Consider the following 23,492-nt stretch of genomic DNA (forward strand, 5'->3'; position numbering starts at 1 on the left):
CTTTTTAAAACCCAGAACATCATTTTCATGTGGCCCGTTTTTCCACATGCCATGGGACAGGGTTTGAAAGCATCACAGATGGGATTGTGCTGTGATAGAATTGCCTTGTTCAGTGCACTTGTAACACAGACGTGACACGGAAACCTACATTCATGTGCAACTGTCCCAGGGCTGCACTGCAGTGAGGGTCTTGTTACTTACCACAAGTAGCATCTTGTCTCATCTTGCCCTGAGATTGGAAGCAAGTTAAGGATTGTTTTCTCTTCCTCACCCTGTCCACCCTGAGGACATTGTTGGTAGCCTCCATCCGTCCATCCACGTACAAAAAAAGACTTAGAACTGCTCACACACAGGGAACCAGGGACACTTTGGAAATGTGGGCCTTGAATTTCCAGGAGTTTTTGACTTTTACAAATATAAAGTTTGTCCCTCATGTTACCGGCCTTACCCTCAAATCTCAGTATTTCAGGTCTAGGGGGCGCCTGTGTGCCTCAGGCAGTTGAGCGTCCCTCTCTTGATTTTGGCTTAGGTCATGATCTCAGTCTGGGTCACGAGACAGAGCCCTGTGCTGGGCTCTGTGCTCAGCGGGGAGTCTGGTTGGGATTTTTTCTCCCTATCCTTCTGCCTTTCCCCCACACACATGCTCTCTCTCTCTTTCTCAAATAAATAAATCTTTAAAAAGAAAGGATATACTGGGTCTGCAGCAGGGCTGCTGTCATTTGTTGAATCTGTTACCAATTATGAGATTGTTTGGTTCAATGTTTGGCACATATTCAGACTCAACTTTTTATATAACCTTGCTGTATGTTCAAGCACATCACTTCAGTTAGACCAGCCTCATCATGAAGAGATCTTCCTAGTAACCAGTGAAGAAATATTAATGAGTTGCCAGTTTGGTTCCTTGGACCACCTAGCTTGTATTTGGCACTTGATCAATCAACAAGGGTAAGCGAGTAAATAAGCCTTGTTTCTCCAGCGCCTGAGGATACATGAAAATAATTTGTTCTTTTAAGTGGATTCAATAACTCCTCCCTGAACATTTTGTTACCTGCTAGCTTTGTAAAAAAATCGCTTTTTCTTCACAGGGAGTGCAAATGCAAACCCTCGGTATATATATATGTAAGTGGTGGCAGAGAGTCAAGCTGCTAAGTTTGAATTCCATCTCCTCCACTTACAACAATGCAGTGGAGGGGAGTTCTGGCCCATCTCCATGCCTCTGTTCCTCATGTGTGACACAAGGATACTGACAGTCAGTCAGGGTCTGCAGGCGATATTTAAAGCAGTTCCTGGCAATAGTAAATGCTCAGTAAATATTAGCCACTATGATATTGTCAAAAGGGGTGAATATCCCAGAAGAACCACAATTTTTTACATATAAGAGTTAATCAAACTCAGCCATAAAAAGTTAATATCACTCAGCTATAAAAAAATGAATGAGATCTTGTCATTTGCAACAACACGGATGGACCTAGAGGGCATTATGCTATGTGAAATAAGACAGAGAAAGACAAATACTTTATGATTTCACTTATATACGGAATTTAAACAAAATGAAACAACCGAACAAACAGAAACAGACTCATATATACAGAAAACAACCTTGGTGTTTGCCAGACGGGAGGGAGCTGGACGGATGGGTAATACAGGTGAAGGGAGGGAAGAACAGAATAAAGTTCAGCTGTTAAAAAGATAGAAATTTCACATTCTAGTACATACTAGAGGGGAAATCAAACTGTTTTTGCTTAAGCTATGTCCCTCCTATTCCACTCCAATATCTGTGTAATTCTTGGCATGTACTTTGTTGACTGAATGAATAAATGCAAAATTAATTAATTAATTCTCATCAGATCCCTCTTGATGATTTCATGCAAGCCTGAATATCCCCAGGAAAGCTGTTGGCTTTAAGAAATAGCCAGTGAAGGGCACCTGGGTGGGTCAGTCGGTTAAGCATCCCACCCTTGATTTCAGCTCAGGTCATGATCTCAGGGTCCTGAGATCAAGCTCCGTGTCCAGCTCTACGCCCATGCTCTCTCCCTCTCCCTCCTGCCTCCCTCACCTCCCCTTTTCTCCATTCTTAAAACGAAACAAAACAAACAAAAACACAAAGAACTGGTGAAAGGTTATGAGAAATATGATGCTTTATGTTCTGTATATGACTCAGTAGACAAAATTAATTGTTCTTCTGTCACGTTCTTCATGGATTTTCATTGATCCTTTTGTGTAAAACAAAGCCGATCGGTTGCTTTAGACCTGTAGTAATGATCATGGTTTTTAGCACTTTACTAAAATGATGGAAGTATGTGTCTGTTGTGTGTGTGTGTGTACACACACATGAGAGAGATTTTAAACAATCTTTTTATTTATATGTTTCAGTCGTGTCAGTTTTCATGAATTTCATTATAAAGATTAAAAAATATGTTCTTTAAAAAAATCAAGAATACAAATGCCACCTTGCTTGATAGTATTTCTGAGAATTACAACTCTAATAATTAGATGTAACTTTTCTGCTATGCTACGGGAAGACCGATATCCTTTCCTTAACAATTCTGCTTGCCTTTCTGGTGCCTGGGTGGCTCAGTTGGTTAAGCATCTGTCTTTGGCCCATGTCATGATCTCAGGGTCCTGAGACCAAGTCCCACCTCGAGCTTCCTGCTCAACGGCGAGCCTGCTTCTCTCTCTCCCTCTGCCTGCTGCTCCCCCTGCTTGTACGTTCTCTCTCTCTCTCTCTCTCTCTCTCTGTGTGTGTGTGTAAAATAAATAAATAAATTCTTTTTTTTTTTAAAGATTTTATTTATTTATTTGATAGACAGATCAAAAGTAGGCAGAGAAGCAGGCAGAGAAGCAGGCAGAGAGGAGGAAGCAGGCAGAGAGAGAGGAGGAAGCAGGCTCCCCACTGAGCAGAGAGCCCGATGAGGGGCTTGATCCCAGGACCCTGGGATCATGACCCGAGCCGAAGGCAGAGGCTTTAACCCACTGAGCCACCCAGGTGCCCCAATAAATAAATTCTTAAAAAGAAAAAAAAAAGAATTCTCCTTACTTTTCAGTGTTTAGATAAATTTCAAATTCTGGTTTGTCTCTTCTACTGGTCCTGAATTAATTGTGGCATAAGAACTTCAGATTGCTCTCCACTTTACCAAGCATGCTACTCACTTCTTGGTGTAGTCTCCAGACTCACAAAGCCTGATTCTCCAGTTCCCCCATCACATCTGGAAGTGAAGCAGACAAGTCTGTGGAAAAGAATGAAGAGTGACCGTTGGTTCTATTTGCTGGCAAAACAGACCACAGACAAACAGCCACTTCTGGGACACCTCAGCGCCCCCAGAGAATTCTTGTTCAACCAGGCTGAGAGGCTAATGGCTTTCTACCTGCCCAGTCATACCATGGACATCATGGTCTGTTTCCATATTTCTATATACTTTCTTCTCCTGACTTCTTTCCTGCACATCTTTTCTGATTGTTTGCAAAACTTTTTTTGTTTTGTTTTGTTTTTTACTCCTAATCTTATTTTTTTTTTCCCTTTAGTTTCATGATGGGTAATCTCACTGAAATCTCTGTGTGTAAATACCGCATGCAGCTCTGCTTTTCCTCCAGGGCCCCAAGGGCATACCATAAGGAAGCTGCTTATTCGCACAAGAACCAAACATGGTCTTGCAACTTCTCTACAATCCTGTTCTTTCACATGGCATATTGCTTCTTCCAAGAGCAAGCTTATGGGTCATTGGCCTCTCCTGCTAATGCACGCATTCTGGTGTTCCATGATAGCACCATTACAAAGAATTAACAGCTCTTTTTGTCTATGGGGTCCCTCTGATTTCTGAATCACTGGAGAATGAAAATTCTGTCTGTTCATGAAAGTGTGCTTGGTATCTACCATAGTATATAGTGAGTAATCAAAAAATGCCATGGAGAGAAACTAATGCATCAACTTAAAAAAAAATGTTACCATCTTTTTTTCTATAAAATACATGTCTCGATTATTTACCTTATAAATGAACAACTTGTGGGCGAATTTATAAATACAGAAAGTAGATTGGAGGTTACCGGGGGTTGGGGGAGAAGGAAATGAGAAATTATTGCTTTGTGGGTACAGTTTATCTTTGGAGTGATGGAAAAAATTTTAGAAATACAGTGGTGATGGTTGTACAGGATTATGAACATAATTAATGCCACTAAATTGTGTATTTAAAATGGTTAAAATGACTAGTTTCATGTTGTATATACTTTGCCACTATAAAATTTAAAAAATGAATTATTTACAAATAAGAAAGATATTAAAATAGTCAAGATAACTAAATGCATATTTTTTAAAAAGAAAAGCTTCTCTGCTAAATAGACAACTCAAAAAAGGAAACCCAGTAATTAGTCTTAGAAACAAATACAGTTGTAGCAATACTTGTTTTTCACATATTCTCATTTAAGAAATATATTACTGCAATAAAAACCATCATTAAATAATACAGTGAGGTTAAAAGTGAAGGAGTGAATAACCAAATGATTTAAAGAAAGCACCATTTTTAAAAGATTTTATTTATTTACTTGAGAGAGAGCAAGAATGACCACTAGAGAGAGAGAGAGAAGAAGAGAGGAAGCGGGAGAAGCAAGCTCCCTGCTGAGCAAGGAGCCTGATGTGGGGCTCTATCCCAGGATCCTGGGATCCTGACCTGAGCCAAAGGCAGCTGCTTAACCAAGTGAGCCACCCAGGTGCCCTAAGAAAGCAACATTTAAATAAACCTCTGTGGTTGAGTACCTGAGTATAGTTAGGCCCAGTTTATCACTGAGACCACAGACAGACATTAGCATTAGTGGGTCAAAAAGGTCAGCTGTCCACATACACATACACGGGAAACAGACGTGGACCTATCTGTCATGCATTTTTGATAGGAAGCACTGCCAAGTTTAACCGTCCTAAGACTGATGGGTCAGACAGACTGGATTTGTGCCCTGGATCTGCTTCAAGTCTTCACTGAACCATAGGTTTATCATCTAACAAATAAAGAGGGGAAAAAATCCAGTATCATTTCATTTTTGTGAAGGTGAAGAGGGCCTGGTTAAGGTTTCATGCAGAAGTTCCTTACCTGCATATGATTAACATAGAGGTCCAGATTAATTTATATTGAACAAGTAAATATATATAAATATAATATATATAAATACAAATATATAAATATATCAATATAAATCTATAAAATATCGTGAGTTCTGAAAATAACTTAGTACCAGATATTCCTTGTGGGAACTTTTTTGATCTTTTTCTTTCCTGTTTTTTTTTTTTTCTTTTCCGTTTTGCCAAATTTTTACTTAGCGTACTTAGAAATTGGTGCAATATTATTTCATCTATAGCTCCAGGCCGTTGGGAAATATGAGTCAGTGTTCAGAGCACCCCTAATTGTGGGCAATCTGTAAGTTATCTGTCTCAAAAAATGGTTGCTAAAATAAAGACATATTCTTTGGGTTGAAAGGTCAGACTTAGAAGCATTGAATTCCATTTGGGATTTTTTTCTAATGTTTTCTCTTTTTCTGTTTCTCTTCCTCACATGCTGACTTTGGTGTAGCAGACCACTTGGGGATTGAATTCATGGGTAAGACTAAACAATTTGCTCCTTAAATATCTAGAAAAAGCTTAGTTTTATAATGTGTATAGTGTTCTCCTTCCCCATCTGATTATAATCGAAATGTCTCATTATCAGATGCTGTTAGTAGTAAAAAGTGTTTTTGTTGATTTTTCACTAAGTAATGGCTCAAAATGAAAGACTTAACTACTTATTGGGAAGGCAATTGAATGTAAAGTGCAGCTCTGGAATCATACAAAGGTTGAATTTGGCTTCTAGCTTTGTTTGCTCTATTTCTCAATTTTCTTATCTGTAAAATAGTTCTTATTTGACTGCACATGTAAATTGCTTAGCACAATGTCTACAAGAAGGCAAACACTCAATAAATGAAAATAATAGTGATGGCTTAAAAATGTTAGCTTTATTATTTTCTGCTCTAATTTCTTATCCTTTTGCATGATGCCTGCTTTGTATACATTTTAGTATCAATCAGTTTGGAGTATGAACCTTATAAACATTTCCCTTTACAAAATTAAATTATTTCTTGTGAAAGTAGTTGCTGTGAGTGGTATATTTTTAAAAGCATTAGGATGTCTTCCACAGAATTACTATTATATTCAGGAACTATTATTATTGTTATATTCATAAATAATTACAATAAGAATTGAACATACTTTTCTGAGTTGATTTCATAAGTAAAATAAAAAATTTTAAAAAATAAAAACAGTCCATTGGTTTGATATACATCATGGTGCTAAAACGGAGAGATCTCGGGAGTTAAAGTTAGTGAAATTGAAAAGATCTAAACTTGAAATCCAAATTAATAATTCTTTGCTTGTTTGGCTTTTGTCGAACTTCAGATTTTTCTCTTATATAACATAGATATTAATACTTGATATGTAAATGTGGTTATTGTGATGATATTTATAAATTCAATTGTATCATTTATCTATTCACCCATTCATTCAGCAAATAATTATCAAGTGCTTACTATAAGAAAAAATGCAAAGTATTAGAGATTAAAAAAGGTGTAAAAATGGACAAAAAAACCTGGTCCAATGACACAGTCTAGTGAGCTTACAGATAAAAGGTAATAAACCAGTAGGTATACAGCTGAGACTTTCCTAAGCCTTTTTAGGCAAGATGCTGCTAGCTTAGACTAGTGTGATTGTGGAAGATATGGGAAAAATGAGAGCTATGTAGGACATGGTGTCAACATACGTATTTGAGGAGAATTAATTTTGAAGATTAGAAATGGGAGATTATCAAAGATGATGCAAGGTTCATAGTTCGCCTATTTAAATTAAAGTTGGGCCCATTTACTGAAAAAGAACACTGGAAGAAGAACAGATTTATGGGAAACGTCTTACTAGGTTAGGTTTGGCAATGTTGAGTTCTGGGTACCTCTGATATATTGAGAGAGGATGTCAAGTTCGTAGTGTCCTGCTGGAAGTTTCTAGGGTTGATTAGAGCTTAGTGATTTAATATTTATACTGGAGTTGATCTTCCCTGTTGTGTGGTATTTTTCATTAGTGTTCTATTATTTGGGTTTTATATCACAGAAAAAGCAGACAGCTCAATTCCTGCAGGCTTGGGGTTTTGGTAGAATAGAGGAGATGAAAAATCACAAGGGCAATGAAATTCAGGATAACATTCTAATGAAGCATCATGAAATGAAAGGCAGATGCAGAAGGAATTGACAAAAGGCTAGCTACCTGAGTGTAATCAATGAGAGTCCTTGAGCATGTTGTTGGCTCGGAGAGGAGACTATAGTCATATGGGCCAGGAATTACAGAAAATGATGGGCAGGGTCGTGTAGAAGAGTATAAATTGTGAGAAGGATATGTGGCTTGTACTATCCTCATTTACCAGGGATTGTGGGGATTAGCAACGTGGAAGTCTGGGCATCAACAGTCACTTTGTGGATAGTGGGTACTGGGTCTAGTGGATACAGAAATTTGTCCCCACTGGATTGTGGTGATTGCAAGCTTTGAGAATAGAGATTCGAAAAGTTCTATAATTGAATGACTGCATATATAGGGAACACCAAAAAGCTGATAGGTGGGTCTGGGCTAGTTTCACACTTCACAAGTGGTATGGCCATGGTTAGGTAAGCAAAAACTTACTGTATTGATGTTGATTATAACTGTTAAGAAAAAAAAAAAGGACCCGTCACCATCCTATTGGACTTTTCCTAAGGACCTCCAGTAACATAATTACCTTATGGTGGCAATTTGCTATGGAACCAAGGTATGTGTTTAAAAAATATGTGTTAAAACATTTACAAGACTTCAGTTACTGGTATGTGAAAAATAATAGTTAATTGTGTAGTTCATCTCTATGAATCTCAAGACTAAGGTTATAGTGAGTCTTAAAAAACTTGATGTCAAATTGTAGCTATAAAGCCTTATATGAGTGGGTTCTCAATGTATGAATATTTGACTCTGGCAGTAGAGATTGCCTTGTACAGAAGGGGTTGGGCAAGAAGTCAGAAAGGAATATGTAGCATGTGTACAGATAATGACAACTAATAAAGGCTTGTTTGAAATGGTGAGTAGGTTAGTGAATGAACTGTTTCCACTGGCCTTACTAGTTCCTGCTAGTGTTCACCCCTATCCATATTCTAACTGAATATGTAAAATTCTGTTTGTTGCTTTGGGAACATATATTTTCACATAACAAAATATTAACTTGTGATTTTAGAGTCCATCTGAGTAAAATTCCTTCCACCGAAGTTTACTGCCTCACATCCCAATAACAGGACCTCTGTAGCACAAATACAGCTGGGAAGCAGAAATGTAGGCATAGTCTCTATAAACTTAATCACAACGGTATGTTGGAGTACCTAAAATGATCTTTGTCAGTTCTGTTTTAATGAGTTCTAGAATAGCTTTCTTCTCAACTTTCATCATTTTTACTTTGGGCAATGTTAATTTCATCTTTCCTTCAGTTGGAACTCACATCACAAAATGATGATATGAAGCACACAGTTCTTTCCCCCAAGTCTTTGTATTCCCAGTGACCAAGTTTATGTTATTGATCAGATGCAAAAGCTGAATACTTTATACAGTTTAATAAATTCCTATTTAAAGCAGGAATGCCAAATCATGTGACTCAATAAGAGTCCAGCTATTTAATCAACGTACACTTCTCACACTTACTGTATGCCAGATGTATAAGATACTAAAGATCTAGACATATAAGCCACATCCTTTAATGCCCAAAGGCTCTGAAACTAAAAGAAAGCTACACATAATTGAGGTAATTAACAAATGCTATCAAGATGACATAGGCAAGGTACAATGAAGGGAAAAAAAACCCAGAATTTTAAAAAAGCATCTAAATGTGTTTTGGGAAATTCAGAGACAGCTTCCTGGGGTAGGAGACATGTAAACTGAGTACTAGCCAAAGTGGATAAACTGTATTGAGTGATGCCATAGTCCAAATCTGTCCCAGCTCTGTATTATTTCCACATTAGGGTGGGACTTGCTATTTTAGTCTCCCTATCTGGGTCTGTAAGCTCCCTAGAGTCACGACTTTAGGACCAAAGAAAGCGTATCAAGTTCAGTAAAAACACTTAACCAAAAAGCTTTTTCTGAGTTGATTTATTAATTTTAAGGAATAATTATCCTATAAGCCATGCTAAACCTAATGTCCATAAAACTGTCAGCATTCACATTCAAAAGGACTTTTGCTTAATTATATTCATGAATTTTTCTTAATGATGTTTCTGGGACCAGTACAATGGACATACCAACAACAAATACTGCCCTGGAATACAGTATCAGTTTACAAAAATAAAGCTAAGTGATATAAATAGGTCAGGAATCTGAAGGTACGTGAAAACACAAAATTGTGTTTGTAAAAAAAAAGTAAAGTCAGAGTTTATACTAAGTCGGTATTCAAAAAAATATTTCTTGAATTAATGACTTAATCTACTCATCACGCATGCATGAGGGAAAATGGAGGTTTTTAAGGTCAGATGTTCACAGTTTTCCACACAGGGTGAAAAGATCAAGAGATGGAGTAGACACACTTCACCGTAAGCACAAACACTCACTGAGAAATCTTCCCAAAGGTCCAGAGGAGACAGATGGCCAAAGGGTATGTCAGACAGGCCTAAGTTTGGAAGGCACATTGATCATGAAGAGGGATTTCTCATCTGAGAACTATCTCACTGCAGTGTCAGGTGCTCAATCAGGGAGCGTATCTCATTATATCCATTTGAGCTCTTTGTTATGCAGCTATTTCTTTGACAATGCCCTGATGCATTGGATGCTGTAGGCATCAAAGATGTTTGTATAAAAGCAGGTGCAATGCCACTTGCAAACATATTAGCAAACCACAGGGAGAGCTGAAGATTGTATGGGAGATCTCTCATGCAAATTTTTTTCATTCTCATATGGAAAAATAAAAGGAACTCTGTCAGTTAAATGTCTTGTTTGTGATTTGACATTGTTTTAAGGACAACATGATATATTTATGCAGATTTTGATTGAGTAAACCCTAGCATAATTTTTTTTTAATCAAAAGGTTTATAGAACTTGGGAAAAGGAGATTCTTAACTAAAATCTGAAAAAGTCATTCTAGAATAATCTCTATATTTCGAAGTTAAAAAAAAAGCAAAAAGAATGATATTCTGAGCTTGCTGTAAGGAAAGTCTTAGAAATGTATTATATTCAAACTCCATGGTCTAAAATATGTGTATAGTTTTAGAATTGATAAGGTCATTATTTCAAACCACAATATATTGAGCATCTCTTCATTCTGTCGTGTAAAATAATTGTTTGGGTATATTTCGGTAAAAACTGAAGATAATCTTCTGAGAAGGGTTTAGTTTCTAATTCTGTCTGGATGATATGAAGTGGGGATATTTTCCTTAAAAGTATAATGCTTATTGTGAGCTTATTGTGTATTCCTTTAAATCTAAAAGGCTGGTATGTCAGTCAAATGAATTCATGTATATGCCCAAATCTGTGAATTGGCATTAGAGATACAGAAGGGACGATTCTCTTTCCCTGTGCTGAAATTTCTGACTTATGCAGAACAAAACTGTTTTCATTCATTTGAGTATATCATGTTTTTTTTTTAATCAAACAAAATGGTAACTTATGGATTAATGTGTCTGTGTATTTGTTTGCAGAGGGGGAGCAATCAAGACTGTTTGTTTACTTTTTTCTTTGCCTTTTGCCATATTAAACTACATGAGAAATTAGATGTGGCAGAGTAATAAGTTAACATTATTTAATACTTGACATGGGCCTCAAAATTTAGATCATCTCATTTCACTTTAAAAAGTAAAAACAATGAATGAGATAGGAAGTCTGTATATCCTTATGTTGTAAATGACAAAACTGAGGTCTGTTTAGCTGAAATATCTCATATAAAAGCAAGGAAATGGCAAATGCAGGATTTGAACCTAAATCCCTAAATCTACCTTCTTTTAGAGCTCTTAAATTCTGCCAGTGCCTTACTGTTAGGCATATCCCACAATAAGAGCTTCATATCACGCTGGCAATGTTTCAAGTGGCTATGAAGTTAATCCTAAGGGTTGAAGGTAATGTTTTTCCAAGTACTATGAGGTTATAAGAATTTGGGTGATAAACCACATTATCCAAGCTATGAGAAAATGAAAATTGAACCAGATGCTCATCATTAGGTTTACATTCAAAATTATAACTGCCAGGTGCACAAAAAGGTTCACCTTGGCTGGTTGTCTTAGTCTCCCGTAGGAGAGCTACAGAAATTCGTTGTATTTGAAGGTTTCTTGGTAATTACAGACTGTGTTGAGTGACATTAGTCAGGTGGTCAAACTGTTGAATGCCACTGGGGTATAAAGGCATTACACATCCAGCTTCTCTGATAGGAGATATTTGCCAAATGGAATAGTGAATAGAGCCACCTCTCCAATGACTTCCCCCAAGATTCTGCTTAAGAAACATTTATACAATCTTATTTCTTAAGTTATTTTTCCCTTTAGCGATAGTCACTCCCTCTCTTTACAGGATGATTTTTTTTTTTTTTTTTAAACATAGATCTTAGTACAAGTGCTAATAGTTCAGCTCCTAATCATGAACCCCTTCATGTATTTTGCTTTTTTCTCTTTTTTTTGTTTTCTTTCTTTTCTTTTCTTTTCTTTCTTTCTTTCTTTCTTTCTTTCTCTCTTTTTGGATGAAAAGATGTCTCAATTTGGTTTGCTTGTTCTTAAGTTTGCCTCACTGAGTATGCTAGGATAATATTTTGGTATTATAACATTATGATAATATAATATATATTATGATTAGTCAGATACTAGTCTTTAGCACGTATTTGTACTTCCAGGGGTTAGAAGTAAAAGAGTAGCAGTCATGACTGTAAGTGAAATAAATTAAAATCTGACAGAAAGTTCAGGTCAGAATAAAAACTTGAAGTAGTCTTCTTTGAGGAATGGCTATAACTGAGAGATATACTTGAAAATATGCAGATATAGTAATATAATTTCTACAAAACAGAAAGTGGACATTTTTGTAAATATTTCTGTAGATCAGATTCTAGAACTGGCTATTTAAGTTTTATTTACAGACACTGAGAAAAGTATTTGTTGTAAACAGTGTAGATATACAGAGCTTTTCACTGAAAGCTGGCATAGGGCTACTACATTTTTGTCAGGTAAATATAATTTTTCATAAAGCTGCTGAATGACTAAGTTAGGAGTTTCATGTAGACTACAGCAAAAGCTGGATAAATTTATGTGAACTTCTTCTATAATATGATGAAGAGTAGATTATATCAATTTAGTGATAGGAAATTTGGAGCTAATGAAGTGCTGTACATAGGATCAAGATCAGCCATGACTGGATCTTTCAGTTGCTTCTAGGGCAATATTTTTGTTAATGGGATAAATAAAACCATAGCTTAAACACTTAATTTTTTTTTTAACTTTTATAAGCAGTAACTGCTATTTTCTTGGATAGAGAGAATTAAGATGTAACAGAAAGGACTGGATTTTTGGATTGTCAAATTAGACTCAACAGAATGTGAGATCTTAACCAGTATAAAAGTAGATTACATATATATGCCAATTAATCTAAAATGTGCATAAGTTCATAGTAGGTTCCAAAGATCTTCATAAGTGTGCTAGAAAGGTGTTCAGATTGTCACTGCAAAGTAATTCCCAATGAGGTCAGGAAACAAAATGGAGGGCTCCTGGGTGGCTAAGGGGGTTAAGCCTTGGCCTTGGGCTCAGGTCATGATCCGAGGGTATACTGCCTCATCAGCGAGGAGTTTGCTTCTCCCTTCCCTCTTCTTCTCCCCCACTTCATGCTCTTTCTCTCTCTCTCTCTAATAAATAAATAGAATCTTAAAAATAAGACAAAGCAAACAAACAAACAAAGACAAATGCACTGTTATATTCAGTTCTCCATGACAAATGCTTCAGAAGTCAGATGAAGTTTTGCATTGGAGAGATTAAAAAAAAAAAATGAATGATGGATAGAATATTTAAAGATGCAGGAAAGTAAAGATACTGGTTCTCCTCAATCAACTGTTCAGTCAGAATGTGTGGAGCTCCTTTGGGAGCTCACCCTTGACAGGCCAGAGTCATAACGAAACAGATAAGACAGATTCTCAAGAAATTCACACTTCAGTGTGGGGAACAGGCTTGTAAACCAATTATTTTGTTCAGTGCAAAAAAAAGACTTAATTAGGGGTTTTTGGTCTTTTTTGTTTTGTTTTGTTTTACAAAAAGCAAGCCCTGGATTCCTAAACAGTTGCAGGATGCTAACATGTGTTCCATACTCCACACATAAACAGGGTGTGAGTTCACATCCATGTGGAAAGTACTATGTTCTATACTTCTGATGCATGATTTTACAAAGCCTTCAGTATAATTCTACCCATCCATAAGTCTTGGAGAGAAGGCTAGAGTAGGCAGTATTTTGTGAATGTTTTTCCGAGAAGCCTATTTCATTGAACTAGGATTTCAGAAAAATACTCTCATAAATTCTGGGAGAAAGAGCACAGAGGAAGGAGCACCCACATCTCCTTAGAACAGTTGCAGACATCTTTATGTGGAAGAATAAAGCATAGTCCCACATTTGGGAGGTGGCAGCAGGAAATGTGAGGAAAAGGGACAAGGAAGAACACAGGTAATTAAGAGGTGAATGAGGACGGGGGTTTTCAAAATGGTGAGGAGTTTGGAGCTACCGGAAAAACACAATACACCTGAAAGGGAATGTGGTCTGTCAGGTAGCTGGTTAATTAGGTTAGAGCAAATTATGATGACTCTATCCGCCCTTGGAAAGATGTATGATTTTATCTTGCTGTGAAAGAAAGCCTTCGGAGGTTTCCAGCAGGGAATGATCAGATTAGTTTATGGGGGCAGTAGCTATCTGCAGAACTTGCCTGGAGGCATCTTGTGTGAAACCCCAGCTAATGGGCCAAGCTCAAAGTTTACTCCAAATAGTCACCAAATGCTCACTCTTTGAATAACACTGTAGGCTTTATAAAGACGAATTTCCTTTAGTCTGTGTCAGGCACAGGGAAAGAGGCCAGAGCCGAACACCTCGGGAGGCTGTGCAGATGAGGAACAATTAGCAGAACCAGGGACACAGTGAACTTTGATTGGATCTTTGAGCAGAGGGTAGAACTTCTGTGGGGAGAGGAAGAAACATCCTAATAAGGATGCTACAGTAAATAGGACCAAGATGAGATGACTTGGGGGAGGAAATATTGGTTATTAGCATAAATTTGCATTATAAATTTAATTTAAATTACATACAAGCTTTTATTTAAAATGAAATTCAGATCATGTTGTTCCCCAGTGTAAAACTCTCTCATGGATTTAGAATTAAATACAGCTACCATATGTTACCGTGCCAAGTCCTCCATGATCTGGAACTGCCTAGCTCTCTGACTTCACTCCCTACCACTCTCATTCCCACTCACTGTTTCTGTCATCAGCCTTCTCCTTGTCCCTCTCTCTACCTGAGGGCCTTTGCACTGGTTTTTCTTCTAGTACTAGCTACACTATTGATCTGCACATGCTTCCTCCTCATCACAAAGCCCTCAGTTCAAACAGACTTCCTAAGACACTTTCCTTTGCCATCCTATTGTATGTATTTCCCTTCTCATTCATATTAGCTTCTATTTCTTCCATAACCTTTATCACTAACTTGTTTATTTGTCTACATTTTATTATGAATCTCCCTACTGGAAAATAAGCTCTGTGAGAACTTACTCATTGTTGCAACTCTAGTCCAGCGCTTAGCATTATTATAAGAACTCACTGAATATTTATCGAATTAATTTTAAATTGAATTTAAATGGTGTATGGTTTCCTTAACTCTTAATTTAATTAAATGATTGAAAAAATCTACAAGCAAAATAGCAATGAAACCCAAGACCCTATGGTTTAGTTCTAGATAACTCTCAGTCAGTCACCAATATTCTTTATGGAGATTCCCCCTGTTGAAACAGTAAGTGGCAGCTGAGGACTTCTCAGAAGTATAGCTTTTAGCATACTCAGGTGTTGTGTGCAGCCCTCAAAGTGCGCCAATAATCATAGAGGACACTGACTGACCAGGTAAGTACTTACAGAATAGTTCATGAATTGTTGTTCTCACTCCTAAGTCCATGTTTTCTGTTAGTGTCGTAGTGAGAGTTTGAGATACTGAGAATAATGGAAGATTCTCAGGTGGGCAGAATAACGTAATTCAAGAGCTCTCGGCTTTAGCTTTCATCCTAGGTACTAGGCACTTGTTGCAAATGTCCATTCCTGTTCTTAGCCTCAGATAAGGCTAAGATTAGGTAGTTATGGGATGGATCAGATTCCTGGTATTTAACATGATTCTGATGTGGGAGGTCTTTGCCCATGTGGTGAGAAACATTGACCTAAAGGGACAGAAAGACTTGGTTTAATTCTGTCTCCTCCATTTAGTGTATGTATGACTTGGGATAACGGATTTATCATCTCTAATTCTGGAGTTACCAGTCTGTGTAAGAGCGATGATGGCATTACCAGTTTCATCAGGTTGTTGTGCAGATCTCAACCCATGAAGCATATAAAGTGCTTAGCACAAATCCTGGTGCTTATTAAGTGCTAATCAAAACGAGCTCTTTCTATCTCCTGCTCCTCCTGGGAGCAGCTTGACTGATGAGGATTTCTGACCCATATGCTCTCTGAGGTTTGCCTTTAGGTTGTCTATATCACTCTGATTCCTCTAGAAAAAGGAAATTGAACATTAATGTTCTCTTCTTTACAATGTGCTAATTTTTATGCCTTAGAAAGTAGGGACTCTGGAGTTATCTTAGAGAATAAGAACCATTTTCCCCAGCATTCCATGGAATGTTAGCTAAGTTTTCAGAATCAGCTCTCTTTAGAGTAATGTCTATGAAAGCTTCTCTTTTTAGAACATGGTTCTAAAGAGGTGTCTTTAGATCTTCAACCTGGTTATGCAGGTGGCCTGCATTCCTTCCATTAATACATCCAACAGGATCAGACACAATGAAGGAAGTCAAGTAAACTTGGCTTCTCCAGTGAAGCTCCGTGCTTGGATGTTGCACTCACTCTTCTGAGGGTTCATTCACTTGATTTCGTTGAATGATACTGATAAAGCTTACTAACACTTCTGAGAAATGGAAGGAAGGGAATTAATACTCATGAACTATTACTGTGACTTATGGGCATGGTAGGTAATTTCATATGAGTTATCTCATGTTATCTTCGGAGTTATTAGAAATCTCAAATATGTGGTAAAGAAAATTCCCATCATCTGAGCGACTGAATTTTTGGTGCAGGAAAAACTGATCCTGTATTTTAGGACTCAGATTTGAAGAGCTACTTGGTATATATTCAAGGAAGCTCTCTGTATTCAGACTGGGGCATCAGTGAGGCTGCCATTATGACAGACAAAGACAGAGGATGCAGGACAAAGGAAGTTATTCTAAAAAGGACTAATAAGGTAAAATTTTTTTCTCATTGCACACTTGAAGAAACAAGATGGACTGAAGTAAAAGCAGCATGCTCAAATGAGACATTATAAAGATGAATTTATAATTCAGATCAGATATCTCCAGAGCCTGAGCTCCTCCCATCGTCCTGTCCCACCAGAACATGCCACCAGAGAAGACGGCATGTTCTCTGCAAATGTGATGATAGTCTCTCTTTACTGCCCCTGTCCTGGGCTTGGAGCCTATTAATACACTCAACAAGGGCCTCAGCCATAAAGCAGCACTGCGGGCAGGGTTGCCAGACTAAGCAAATAAAAATGCAGGACCCTACAGTTACCTTTGACTTTCAGATACTCAACAAGTAATGATTTAGTATAGATACGTTGGATGAAATGCCCATGTTGCATCTCTATAAAAACTGTTGGTTACATAAAATTCAGATTCACTCTGTCTTCAGTATTTTATCTGTTAACCCTGGGTTTGGAGCCATGAGCACAGAGAGGTGTGACCTCCCTTCTGACCTATTTCTATCTCCCACTTGACTCCCCATGAACACCAAATGAATGTTGATATGAGGAATACAGCAAGGTAAGCAGAATTAATGAGGGAATGAGCAGGAGAGACAGGAGCGAGACCGCTGTGTGTGTCCCAGAGTAACTCTGCTGGTTATACAATGAGAATTAGGCAAAAATAATAACGCTAAGCTGTTCCTGGATTATCTTTCAGCAGCTATGGATGTTTACCACGGCAAATGCCACCTGTACGCTCTCTGGTTCTGGGCCTTGTAAATCCTGCCGTTAGAGCACTTGACGAGGTATCTTAAAGCCAAGTTCTCGTTGTGAGTGGAATCACTTAACATCGCAAATAGGGATCCTTCAGAAAACAAGTGGTAGCATACTAACTTAGCTTTTGAGCGAGAGAGGAGCATTTAACTTACCGAAAGATGCAGCTGAAGGTAATATTAATGAAGTAATAACAGTGTTCTTACTTCACCACCCGTTCATTTCCCTGCTATGTTCAGGCTGCGCCCTTCATTCCCAAACACGTTCTTGTGAGAACGCAGGGCTTTTTATTCCTACCAAAAAAAATCAAGGTGTCTGTTCTCTGGAATTGCACTGTGGAATCAGAGTAGTGGTTCAGTGATTCCACTTTGCTATTGCAGTAAGGAAAAGAGATGCTCAGAGTGTCAAGCAGGGTGATGGAAAGTGGGTATATATTCTGCAGTCAGGGAGATATGCATCGAATGTTAACTTCATCTTCCATCCATGCGCTATCTACCTACCTACTTACCCATCTATGTATCTATTCGTGGGTGTAAACTAATTTCTGTCTCTTAAGATTCAGTAATACAAAAATTGGTGATGATGTAACACACGATGTGTGCATTTATTGGCATCTACTAGGCACTCAGATTATGTTCCTCCTTTTTGCATGCCCTTATGTATTATTGCACTGCATTTGCCCCCGTGTGAACTGGTCTGTGCGTCTCTGTGCATTTCAAGAACAGAGGGTGCACCAGCTCTGTGCTTAGCTAGCCCTCTTCAACACTCCAAGACTTCCCTTCTGTAGTTTCTCTCTTGCCTTCTGCAGACATTTGCGGAGGAGATACAGTTGAGAGGGTCAGCAGCTGCCCCAGATGTGGACCCTCATCTCTCCTAAGCCCCACATGTAAGCAAACCTTCTGCCTTTCATCATCCAGGAAGACTACCAGTCTTCCGCATAGGTAGAATAGGTGTTTGGGTATGCGGTATCATGGGAGCTCTGTTGTCCAAGGAAAACTCTCTTCACTCCCTGATCCTTTTGTCCGATTCCTTCAGGGGAGTTTTTGAGTCTTGCAATGGTACCAGATACCAGAGCATTTCAGGCCCATCTTGGCTCTCACTGATTCTCTAACCTCATCTCTTCTGTGCAGGCCATCCACAACCATTCAAAGTCACGTTTGCTCCTTTGAACACACCATAATCTTTCTGTCTCCTCTTCATGGGATTTCTTTGTGCCACAGAATTAAGGCCCACCCCCCACGTCTAACATGTCCTCACATGTATATTTGCATTCCCGATGTATCAGGTACTGAGCTCTTCTTTTAAAACTTAAGGAGAGGGCGCCTGGGTGGCTCAGTGGTTAAGCTGCTGCCTTCGGCTCAGGTCATGATCTCAGGGTCCTGGGATCGAGTCCCGCATCGGGCTCTCTGCTCAGCAGGGAGCCTGCTTCCTCCTCTCTCTCTCTCTCTCTCTCTGCCTGCCTCTCTGCCTACTTGTGATTTCTCTCTGTCAAATAAATAAATAAAATCTTAAAAAAAAATAAAATAAAACTTAAGGAGACGTGTCTCTTTGGTTTATGTCTCTCTCTCCCTCAAATATTGCGAGATCCACAAAGGCCAGTAGCACCCCATTACAGTGTCAGCTTGAAGTCTGAACTCTCAGAACCTTTGGCTGGTAAATGCAGAAATTCCATGTGTTGCAAAGGCCTGTGTCACACATCATTGCACGTTGTCTTTTCAGTACTGCCCTTCGAGGTGGATAACACTTACTGTCAACAAAGTAGGACCCTGGGTAAAACTCTAGCTCTAATATCCCACAAACCAAGGATCAGGTTAGCTTTCAAAGACTAGCTCCATGTGGGTGGACTGAATTAGTGTGGGTCAATAAGACTGAATTATTCACCTGTAAAATGGAGTATTGATATATATCTCACAGGAATGTGGTTAGAATAAAACAAGATGAGGTATTTGGAAGAAATAGGCATGTCCTTTTCCTAAAGTCATATTTACTTATGTAATTTTATGATGCTGAAGGATGTAGAAGACACTTTAAAAACTAGTTGGTGGAGGACGCCTGGGCGGCTCAGTCAGTTGAGCATCCAACTCTTGCTATTGACTCAGGTCGTGATCTCAGAGTCATGGGATGGAGCCCCCTGTCCTGCTCTGTGCTCAGCACAGAGTCTGCTTGTCTGTCTCCCTCTGCTCCTCCCCTGCTCCTCTATGTCTAAAATAAACATATAAAATCTTAAAAAAAAAAATAGTCGGATGACATCACTAGTCATCAAGGAAATGCAAATCAATATCACAGTGAGGGAACATCTGGGTGGCTCTTGGTTAAGCGTCTGCCTTCAGTTCAGGTCATGATCCCAGAGTCCTGGGATAGACCTGGCATAGACCATATCTGGCTCCTTGCTCAGCAGGGAGCCTGCTTCTCTCTCTGCCTGCTCTGCCTACTGCTTCCCCTGCTTGTGCATTCTCTCTCTCTCTCTCTCTCTCTCTCTCTGTCACTGGCAAATAGATAAATAAAACCTTTAAAAAAAATACAGTGAGATAACATGTTACACATATCAGAATGGCTAGAATCAAAAAGACAAAAAAAGCATGTGGGTTAACAGTACCACTTGCGCACTGTTGATGAGGATGTAAATTGGTGCAGCCACTGCAGAAAACAGTATGGAGGTTCCTCAAAAAATTAAAAATAGAAATACCATATTATCCAACAATTCCACTACCGGGTATTTACCTAAAGGAAATGAAAGTACTAATTTGAAAAGATGTATGCACTCTTATGTTTATTGCCGCATTATTTACAATAACTAAGACATGGAAGCAGCTTAAGTGTCCATCAATAAATGAATGGATAAAGAAGTTGTGAGATATATATATATCTATATATATATATATGATGGAATATTGCTTCGCCATAAAAAAATATGAGATCTAGCTGTTTGTGACAACACGGCTGGATCTAGAAAATACAGTGCTAAGTGAAATAAGTCAGATCAAAACAAATACCATATGATCTCACTTTTATGTGGAATCTAAAAAAGAAAACAACAAACAAAAAGCAGAAATAGACCCATAAATAGTACAAACTAATGGTTGCCAGAGGGGTGGATGGAAGGGGATGGGCAAAATGTATGAAGGAGAATGGTAGAATCAAGCTTTCAGTTATGGAATGGATAATTTATGGGGATAAAAGGTACAACATAGGGAATATAATCAATGGTATTGTAATAGTGTTGTATGGTGATAGAGGTAGATATACTTTTGGTGAGCATAGCAAACCGAGTCACTATGTTGTACACCTGAAACTAATGTAACATTGTGTATCAATTACACTTCAGTAAAAGAAAAGTGGGGGAGAAACCTAGTTGGATGACAGATTGATTTACTCGAAATGGGTTACATAAAAAGACATGCTTTTTTTTGTTGTTACTCAAAAAGCAAAACTCTTGGAAATTATATAATTACAAAAAGACGGGTGTCGGGGTGGTTCAGTTTGTCTTGATTTCAAGTTCAGGTCATGATCTCAGGGTCCTGGAATCAAGCCCCTCATCTAGCTCCTTACTCAACAGGGGGTCTGCTGAAGATTCTCTCTCCATGTCCCTCTGCCCACCCTATGCACATGTTCTCGCTCTCTCTAAAATAGATAAGTAAATCTGTATGAAAAAAGGAAATTTTTTCTAATACCAAACTTTATATATTTATAGGTAGCTTTTCCCCAACAACTGCCCAAACTCTTATTCTATGAACAAGCGATATATTAATATTAATCATAAACTTGGAGGAGGCCTCAGATATCCACTCGTTGAACATGTCCCTTTTATCTGGTCTGTTCACTATGTTGAATGGAAGCCTGGCTTCCTGTATAGCACAGTTCCATAAAGTTGTAGATTCCTGGGATTGAATCTTTCTTCTTTTAATTACTGGTGCTGCAAAGTTTGGGTACATTAATTTCCTTTGGCTGAAATTTTCTTGTATGCAAGACAGAGATGATAATATTACGTATTCCAACAACTCTTCGAATCACTGGAAACAGTTTCTCTGGTCAACCTGTATCTGCCTTCTGATGTATTTCTTCACCTAATAGTCCATCTCATACCTCAAGACAATTATCATGGCCTCTCCTACCAACATCTTACTTGTTAGGATATTATTTTCAACTCTTTATTTCCTCTGTACTTTTTCTGGAAAAACTATGGTTTGTCAGTGTCTCTTTAGAAGATAAGGTAAGCCTATTTCTCAAGGTGTTTTGAGATTTATATGATGTAATGCATGTCTTACACTTGAAGTAGTCCATGTGCATAGTAAATGCTCTAAAATATTTCAATTTATCTACTCTTCTTTGCACCCTGTAATTTTGACAATTCAGTTTGCAATATAATTTGCTTATTTTATTTCCAACCAGGAGGCACTTTTTTTGGTAGTTTTATTTTTCCCCAGCATCTTTTCCAAACTGGCACATCTTATGTGGTAGAGATTATAGTGTGCAATCCTATCTTTTTTTATATTGTTGAGTGTTATTGTTATTGAAATTTTGTTTGTACTTACTTTGTACTTTGGTTTGACTTTATATTTGAATAAGAGATAGAAACACAATGCATTTATGTCTAGTTTTATTTATTTACTTTTAAAAATTTCCCTTAAAATAAAAAAAAAGTATATTTGTGTCATAAAGCTGTAGTGTTTAATATAGTCTCTAGTCAAACAAAACTCTCTTGGGCCACTTTTAGGGAACTAGTCTAAGGCTGCCTTGTACTTATAACAGATTTACAAGGATATCCTTCCAAAATGTAAGACTTTACATTTATTTCTAGCATTTGTCACCTTTGTTTTAACCCATTTTTCTGTCTCACAGTTAGAAAATGCTTACCAATTTTTGTGTGTTGTGTCTTGTAATAACGTAAACTTTTTCCGTCCTTCTGGTTTTTAAGTATGCACACTAACAGGTGAGGGTGTCCTGAGACAGATGTGGACATTTTTTCCTATTTATTGTTAGTTGTAAAAATGGGATTGCCATCTCAGAACTACAGGGGCAGATTTCAAAATCTTCTTTCTTTGGCTTGATGTTATGATGGGAAAGAGTCTTCAATTTGGTAAAATGAAGCTTCTGTCCAAGAATAATCTTTTACTTATAATTTTTCTAAAGTTTTTTTTCTCTTCATGGATGACCATATCTATATTTTACTACTGAGGAATCACTGACTTGTCCATAGAATTATGACAAAGGATGCAAAAGATGATGTCCTAGTAGCTGAAGCATGAGCATTAAAAGAACTGTGCTTGGAAAAGCTGGAGTTTTTTCTGAGGGTTGCGATGTGTCTCTCTTGGGCTACGGTGATAGCATGGTACAGGGAGAGATTGCCATTTTATACTCAGTTTCCGAGGAGGCTGACATTGCTGTCAAGCTGCCCTTATTGAAACAGCAGTTGGACATGAATACTGTTATTCATTAAATATATTATGACCACACTGCAATTTCTGCCAGTGTATAAAGCTACTTCAGTGTGTAAAACTTCCACTTATGTAAAAATGAGACTGAAGTGATTAACACTAAATGTGAATTGTATAATTTGTCAAAAAAATTTTAATATGAAATGTGTGTTGGAAGCCAATTGCAAGACGATCACTGTAACATTCAGACTATGAAGGAATAGGAATTATAGAACATCTTTTCAGGAAAATTTATGAGATGTCACTTGGAAATGGATCCCTCTCTTAAACTTTGAAAGTGGTTAAGATCGGGTTCAGTTTGAGATTCTGTCATACACTGATGCTAACTCATATATATGAACATCAATTATTGAAAATGCCATAAAAGCTTTTCTATCCTCTGTATTTTTCTATCAAAGGTATTTTTTCATGAAATAAAGATGATTTCATTTCTTTGGTTTCAACATTGTTTCATAGAAGAGTGGATTTTTTTTCCTCCTATCATCTATCTTCTTTTCACATGCCCTCAATTTCCCTTACCCAGTTATCTTTTTTTAAAAAATGCCTTTTCTTTTCTTGCATCTCAACTCACCAGCAACACCTTTCATAGATATGAATTTGAAAGCTCTTTTACAGGAAGGGGAATATATTTTTGCAAGTCTGAACAATTTTTTTTTTTTAAGTTCAAATTAGGTCAATATGTTTTGAGGTTTTTTCCATGAAATAAAAACCATTTTAAGTACTTTGTATTCTTTTTTCCCAACTGATCTACCAAATTGAAATAATAATCAGACCAGCGCATGAAGGAGACTCTGAGG

At 37.7% G+C, this 23,492-nt stretch overlaps 1 protein-coding gene across 5 annotated transcripts in view; it reads left to right on the plus strand.

Moving 5' to 3' along the window:
- The window catches only part of NRG3 (neuregulin 3), a 1,046,954-nt gene that overhangs the window by 912,062 nt on the left and 111,400 nt on the right, over positions 1 to 23,492 (plus strand). For 3 of the 5 annotated variants that reach the window (XM_059395860.1, XM_059395856.1, XM_059395857.1), the window contains exon 4: positions 5,553 to 5,579. In XM_059395860.1, the coding sequence (XP_059251843.1) occupies positions 5,553 to 5,579 (27 nt within the window). The remainder of the gene's footprint in view (positions 1 to 5,552; positions 5,580 to 23,492) is intronic. The other 2 variants (XM_059395858.1, XM_059395859.1) reach the window with 1 other exon arrangement.

The sequence above is a fragment of the Mustela nigripes genome, chromosome 4, assembly GCF_022355385.1.
Source record: "Mustela nigripes isolate SB6536 chromosome 4, MUSNIG.SB6536, whole genome shotgun sequence".
Taxonomy (NCBI): Eukaryota; Metazoa; Chordata; class Mammalia; order Carnivora; family Mustelidae; genus Mustela; species Mustela nigripes.